This window comes from Larus michahellis, chromosome 2, assembly GCF_964199755.1.
Source record: "Larus michahellis chromosome 2, bLarMic1.1, whole genome shotgun sequence".
NCBI lineage: Eukaryota > Metazoa > Chordata > Aves > Charadriiformes > Laridae > Larus > Larus michahellis.
Window position 1 is genome coordinate 44,179,129 of NC_133897.1, and position 7,203 is coordinate 44,186,331.

The 7,203-nt window shown below is 55.3% G+C and overlaps 1 protein-coding gene across 2 annotated transcripts; it reads right to left on the reverse strand.

The window, feature by feature from the left end:
* Positions 1 to 223: 223 nt before the first annotated feature.
* On the reverse strand, positions 224 to 5,433 carry EOMES (eomesodermin). Of its 2 annotated transcripts, none has more exons than XM_074573476.1 (6): positions 4,628 to 5,433; positions 4,136 to 4,290; positions 3,765 to 3,886; positions 3,106 to 3,264; positions 2,954 to 3,015; positions 224 to 2,211 (listed from the first exon to the last, which is right to left on the reverse strand). In XM_074573476.1, the coding sequence occupies exons 1-6, from the start codon at positions 5,377 to 5,379 to the stop codon at positions 1,533 to 1,535; spliced, it is 1,929 nt and encodes a 642-aa protein (XP_074429577.1). In that variant the 5' UTR covers positions 5,380 to 5,433; the 3' UTR covers positions 224 to 1,532. The 2 variants fall into 2 exon arrangements, with proteins under 2 accessions (XP_074429577.1, XP_074429576.1); XM_074573475.1 differs by having other exon boundaries at positions 224 to 2,268.
* Positions 5,434 to 7,203: the final 1,770 nt, after the last annotated feature.

Below are 7,203 nucleotides of genomic sequence, written 5' to 3' on the forward strand. Positions count from 1 at the left end.
CAGGATTCGATTGCTCTGCCAGGAGGGGCTTTCTTCCCCCAGATAAGCAGGCAGGGGAATCTCTTCCCCTGTTCCGGGAAACGGAGGGGTCAGCCCTGCTGCTGCTGGGGGAAGGTGAGCCGGCGAGTTCACAAGTCGCTGCGCGGGACGAGTGCTGAGTTCACACGTCGCCTCCCCCAGCCCCGCAGAGCGCAGGGGAAAAGAGGTACTGTCGCATTTTTGGGCCAAGCCAGGGGCTCAGAGCGTGGAGGATGCACAGAACCGCGGCAAACCACACCACCAACAAAAAAACCCACCACCACCATGCACACACATAGCAGCATCCAAGCAAGGGATTGCTAGATTTGGAGACAACTCAAGCCCCAAGGATTGCACTCCTTCCTCCTCCTCCCCCCAGCTGGGATACCCAATAGAGGCAAAGAAGAGGCAGCCAGGCAACCCCCTGGCACCACCACATTTATTAAAAATTACTACTATGTACATAGAAAAAGAAAACAGAACCAAGTTTTGTCAGGAGAAGTTTGTGTGCCAGTGCGCCAGGATTGATCAGTTTAAAATGGCTGAAACTATAGGCAAGAAGAATGGGTAAGTTACATCACTTCCAGTTTTGTGCAGGGCAGCTGAAAAAAAGTCACTTTACATACACATATATAGAAATTTGTTCATGTTTTTCATAATGCTCCATATGCTAAGTTTGATTAACCAAAAAAAAAAAAAAGCCTTTTGAACTTCAAAGCACCACCGGAGGTCCTTCTGACTGAACAGCTACAGGTCAACTATTTATACATGATTCCACAATATTCTACAGTGTACCTAGACAAAACACAACTGTACACTATTTTTTTTGCCACCTCAATAAAGGTTAGGCTTTTGGAATGGAGGCTTTTTGTTTTTTAATGCAAGTTCTGAACTAAGAAGAGTCAGATTTGGTCATTGTAACCCCATCATTAGCACAAGACCTTCAAGTCAAAACCCTGCCTGGCAAGCAGGCCTTACTTTGGCCATCTTCTGCCAAACAAAGCCTTAGCTGAGCGATATCCAACTCAGCTAACTGTGCTGCAGACAAGGGTTGAAGAAGCCAGCTCAGTCTAAAGCAGAACATAGCATTTGTGCAGCTCCCTGCAACCAGCCCCCTTTTTTCGGATGGGCAAGGCAGGGAAGAAAATTAAATTTAGGATCCAACCCCCCTATTTCCTTGCTCAGGAGCGCGTAGATTTGATCAGGCCTCTGAGCCGAGCCAAACTGTACACACTTTAGTGTCTCCAATAAATAAGCCACATTGTAAAAAAAAAAAATCTACACTCCTGCTTACAGCTGCCACATGTGGTTCCTTCTAAAAGAGGGGAAGAATTCTACCATAGTTTGCTCTTTCCCTACTTCATTACCTGCAACAGTCAAAAAGCTTTGGCACCTTCTTTAGAATTGCACACAACAATTCAAGGTGGAAGGCAAGAGTCTTTTTGGCAATTGTAATGCAAAAAAACCAAGGCCACCCTGAAAAAAAAAATAGCCAATTGGAATAAAAGGATACTTTAAGAACTAGTATAGAATGCATAGTAGCCCATGCCTTTTGAAGTGTCTTTGCTATAGTCCTCAGCATTTATGTCCTCGCATTTCATAGTCGGTGAATTTTCATTGCTGGAAGTGCTAGGGGAGAGCCGTCTTCTCTTACAAGCACCCGTGTAGACTCCAGAATCATTTGAATCTAGAGACTTTATGGAGGGTGGAGTCTCTATCCAGGATGAGCCGATTTCTTCTTTCACCTTCTCCTTGGAAAGCTGGTCTTCAGAGAAACCTGGAGGACTTGTTCTGGAGGTCCACGGTAATCCTGTTGCCATTTTTCTCTGGTAAGAGCCCCTGCTTCCCCAACTTGCCATGGATGGAAATGTTGGGTCAGGGTAGTACCCCAGAGCATGGGATGTCTGAAGGGGGAGGGATTTAATGCCATATGGGAGCAAGGTGCTAGGGGAATACTCCGTCTCATAGGAGTTCATGTCCAGTTTGTTGGCACTAGGCTGCTGTACAGGCGTAACAAACCACCGCTGAGGAGGGCTGGCCACCTCTTCGTTCTGCTGCGGGGAGAGCAAGCCATTTGTCTGAGGCACGGTTCTCTCACCATTATAAAACCTGGCTGGGGGCAGGTTGTTGACAAACTGTTCTTGGAAGAATGGTTGGACACTGTATCGGGCGCCAGGGACGATCTGGTGGGATCTAGGAGAATCCGTGGGAGATGGAGTTAATCTGTCATTTTCAGAAGCTGTGTACATGCTACAACATAAAAGAGAAATACTGAGTGTTGTTCTTCACAATTCCAGGATGATAGTAAAACAAAATGGGAAGAAACTGAGTTATTTCTTAATTAGAATCACAACTAGGTTTAACTGGATGTTCATTTTTATCCAATTTAGGAGTTCCAGTTGTCTTTCCTAGGGCAGTATAAAATTTGTAGTATTGCTGCTACAAGTATATACTGTTCTCTGCCAGCCAGCCCATTTTAAATGGGGCACAGCACCTTCCTCACAGAAGCCATACTTGTATTATATACAGCTCTGTCTTTTCAGAGGCCATTTGATGCTCAAGAGTCAGCATTAGGCAAGTCTTCTGCTGACAGTTTGAAAAAGCTGCCTGGCTCTGTGGAGATATTTGATTACTACTGCCAATCTGCAAGCCAGTTAGGTTCTGTTAGTACAAGTTTTCTACAAAAATTCAGAAGCCTGCTGAAATACAGGTCATCAAGACAATACGGTAACTATTTAAACAGACATTTAATGTTTCTAGAGAGACATTTAATGTCTTTGAAAGGACCACATCAGCTAGCAAAGCTGCCAATGTAAGTAATACTACTTCTGAATAACTGAAGTAGCATCTAAAGAAACTCTTCCACACACATTTCAGGCCAGAACCATACCTCCTAGGCAGATACAGCTACAAGAGAAAACAGAAGTGTACTTACGAGTCATAGTTGTCTCTGAAGCCTTTTGCAAAAGGATTATGGTCAATTTTGAGCTGAGTAATCTAAAAGTGAAAGCAGAATATAGTACAATGAGATGTTAAACCCACAAGACAATTTTATTCTTAATTGTCATTTTATACATCCATGCTTACATCAGTGTTTTGATATGCTGTAACTGCTATGAATTGCGTTTCAGGGAAAATAAATGTTTGAGTCTTTGAGGAATCATTCAGATCTTCAACACCATCTTCAGTCACTTCCACAATGTGAAGCCGGGGCTGGTACTTGTGTAGAGATTGCAGTACTATCATCTAAAAGAAACCACAGAAGAGGCAAGATCTTTAGACAAACTGTGTCTAACATTAAAAGATCTATTTTATAGCCTGACATTTTCCTCCTGTAAATTGTAATCTTTTGACTTGGGAATGGAGCAATTTTAACTGCTAACGGGAGATGATTCACAGCTTGTAGCCCTGTTTCACTAGGTTACTAATATACTAAAAACCTGTAAATGCGAGAAATCAGGAGCTATCAGCTATACTCCCACTTTCTGAGCAAGTCCATAGATAGAGATATTAGCTAAAACCAAAGAAATTCACACATCTATTTCTGACATTGTTTCTCCTTTTGAAGGCAATTAGAAAAGAAAATAAGGTCTATGATCAGTTCAAGAACGGAACAAGCCACAGGAACAATGATCCAGCAGCTTGATAAAATAAATACTGTAAAGCTCGGAAACCCCAGGACTCCCCCGCCTGTGCCACTAAGAGCCCCTCAAGCCAGCCTTCCCCCCTCGCCCCCCATTATTTACCTGCGCGTTGTTGTTATTAGCACCTTTATTGTTCGTTAGCTTCAGTTTCCCGAAAGAAATCTCCTGCCTCATCCAGTGAGCCCCGGTGTTGGGCGACTCGGGGTGAACGTACACCTTGTTGCCTGGGGAAAAACAAGCCGTTAAAGCGGCCGCCGGCCACAGACGCTCTGTTCCGCCGCCGGCAGCTCGGAGCAGCGGGGCAGGGGAGGGAAATAAAAGTTGCAAAACAGCCTTAAAAAGGCAGTTCTGCCCGCAGCGGGATACCGGCGGTGGGGAAGCCCCTCCAGAGGAGGGCGAAGTGGGAACCCTTTCTGGGAAGACAATCCGCGGGGGGAAGGTAGCGGGGAAGCCCCGGAGACCCCTCGACCTACCTTGCATATTGTTGTCGGCTTTGCCGCAGGTCACCCACTTGCCCCCCTGGAAGCGCCAGTGGTTGGGGTCCGCCAGTACCACCTCCACGAAGACGTTGTAGTGGGCCGTGGGGTTGAGGCCGGTGATGTTAAAGCTCAGGAAAGGAAACATCCTCCTGGGGAGGGGAGGAAGAGCACACCGCATACGAGACGGGCCGGGGAAGGGGGCGCGGGCCCCGGCGGCAGCTGGAGCCGACCGCGGGGTGCCCCGTCCGTCCCGGCTCCCGTCCCCGAGGAGACCAGGGAGACAGGCGGCGATCCCCAGCCCACCCCCGTCTCATCTCCCGGCGCGCCCGGTACGAGGAAATTGGGAGAGCCGCTTTTTGTTGAAAGCATCCCGGGGCCAGAGCCACCACCAACGGGGAGGGCGCGCACCTCCTTCCCGGGAGAGCCCGGCACGGCGCGGCCCCGGGAGTCCCCCACTTCCCTCTATTTCGTTCCCTGCCCGCTTACCGGCCCTGCTTGGTGATGATCATCTCCGTCTGGTGCCGGTGGAACTTGAGCCAGAGGGGCCGGTTGCAGAGGAACACCTGCGCCCGCAGCCCCGGGCCGGCGGCCGGCACCCCCAGCGCCCCTAACCCGCCGCAGGAGCCCGACCCCGCCGGGTAGGGGCCGTAGAGGGGTCCGCCGGCCGCCGCCTGTCCGTACTGGTACCCGCCGCCGCCGCCAAACTGCGCCCGGCCACCGGGAGGGCAGACAGTGCCCGCGAAGCCCCCCGGCGACAGCACCGAGCCGTAGGGGTAGCGGGGCCCGCCGGGCGGCTGGTATACGGTGCCGTGCTGCGCCGCCGGCGGGTAGGGGAAGAGGGCGCAGGGCCCCCCCAGCTCGGCGCCAGGCGGCCCGGGGGACTGCAGGTAGTAGCGCTCGGGGCTGAGGCTGTCCATGGAGTATCGGGCGGCGGCGGCCGGGGGCAGCTCCTCCTCCCCGCAGGGGGTGGTCTTGCGGCCGTCTGGCTTGGGGGCGGCGAAGGGCGGCTCGCCCGCCTCCGCCTCGCCCAGCATGGCGGGGGCCGCCCCGAACTTCTTGGGTGTCTTGTCCAAGTCGAGACGCGGCGGCGACCCCGGCCGGGGAGGCCCGCGGGACCCGCCGCTAGAACCCGCTCCTGCTCCGGTCCCACCGCCGCGCCCGCCGCCCTCCAGCGGGTAGAAGGGGGCGCCCGGCAGGGCCCCCCCCGCCGCCGCCAGCAGCGGCTCGCCCAGCTGCATCCTCGGCGGGCGGTGCGGCAGAGCAGCCCTCCCGGTCCTACTGCCGACCCCGACCCGCGGCCGCGCAGCACTGCGGCGGGGCTCCGCCGAGGAAATTTATACCGGCGAGCCGGGCTCCTCGGGCCGCCGGGGAGGGGCTTGCGCCGGGCTGTCTCATCGCCGCCCTCCACCCCCGCCGGCCCATTGGCTGGGCCGCGTGACACTAATTTAATTAGACAGCTACTAATTGGAACAAGTCACCTGTGACTCTGGTGTGTCGTGTCCGTCCCCCCCCCCGCCTCCCCAGCCCCACTTTTCCGCAGCCGGCTACCGGAGGGGCTCCGGCCCGCCCCGTGTCCCTGCACCGCTCCGAGTGAGGGGAGCGCCCGCATCACCCGCGGTGGCCGCAGTGTCCCGATTTCTCTCCCACCCTTCCCCTCAAAAAAGACCTTTTTGCCGAGGTGGCACTGTCCTCCCGGCGCACAGCCGCTCGGGCGTGGAGGGGAGGATCCGCGGCGGGGAGAGAGGGATGGGGACGGAAGGGAAAACGGGGGGGAGAGCCGGTCCCAGCACCGGCACCCAACAGGGAGGGAGGGCGGCGATCCGCCGGACCGCTGAGACGGGGCGGGTGACACTACCACCCATCACCCCCCCCCGGTGGCCGTCTTGCCGTTCAAACAATTTGGCTTGTGCCTCAGCTGAGCCCAACCAGACGCCTTCCCCCCTCTCACCTCCCCGGGCAGCATCGTTATCATGGGGGTGACACGTTTCACCTTATCAGGGACGTCTCTGTGAGAAGCGGCGGGCTGGTTCGCAATTTCAGTCGTCGGGAACTCGGCAGCCGGTTTCTCGCAACCCGCGTTCCCCTTCAGCATCTCTCACCGGGAAGGCAGATTTATAATTCAGGCGGGTGTCAGATCTGTTTGGCGCTTTCTTTTGGCGCAAAAAAAAAAAAAAAAAAAAACAAAAATGGGAGCCTTTCGCCCCAAAGGGTAAGGGAATGGCACTTGGGAAGGTGTAGACGCCCGTGTGGTTTGGCGGAGCGGGCACAGCCTGCGTGAACCATTTGCAGCTACAAATCCGCGGCCCCCTCGCCCTCTGCTCGCCGCCGGCCAGCTCGCAGGGAGCGCTGCGCGAACCTGCCTCCTCCTCATGGATGAATTTTAAACCGGACCCGCCGAACGGCGAGGATTTCGTTGCCTGACGGAAGGACCCGCCGGGCGCGGGGAAACGGCCGGGCCGGAGCAGCCGAACTCTGCCGCCCGCCCGGCCGTCGCCCCTCCGGCTCCCGACGGGCCGTGGCCGCGTCGGGGCAACAGAAATAAATCGCCAACAATTAACCGCGGCCGCCAAACTCCGGGGCGGCGGCGCAGGCGGAGCCCTGCTGGGATACGGCTCTGGCGCAAGTTAGGGGCTCGCAGGGAGGCGGGTGGCGGTGGGTGACCGGCGTTGCCCGCCGAGGCGGGGGACGGACACCGGCGGCTCGGAGGTCAGCCGGGGCTCGATCGGAGCCGAGAGACGGGGGAACCGGCCGCTGCTGTGCCCACAGGCGGGAGGCTAGGACAGGCTGATCAGAGCCGGCACTGAAATACCCCCCGCCCTCAGCTCTAACCACACGTTCTCTCCGGCATAACGTTTGACCGACCCAGTTTTGGCGTTGATCTCGTCCGACCGAGGGAAGACAACAAAAAAGTGCAGGAGAAGCCCGGTGCTGCGGCACGAAGCGGACCGGTCGCTGCCCGCTGACGCCCTTTCCCCGGGCTCCGTCTCGGCAAGGTGTTTGCATTCGCCGCGGGGTTAGGAGCGGAGCCGAGCCCGGCCGGGCAGCCCTGCTTTGAAAGCAAA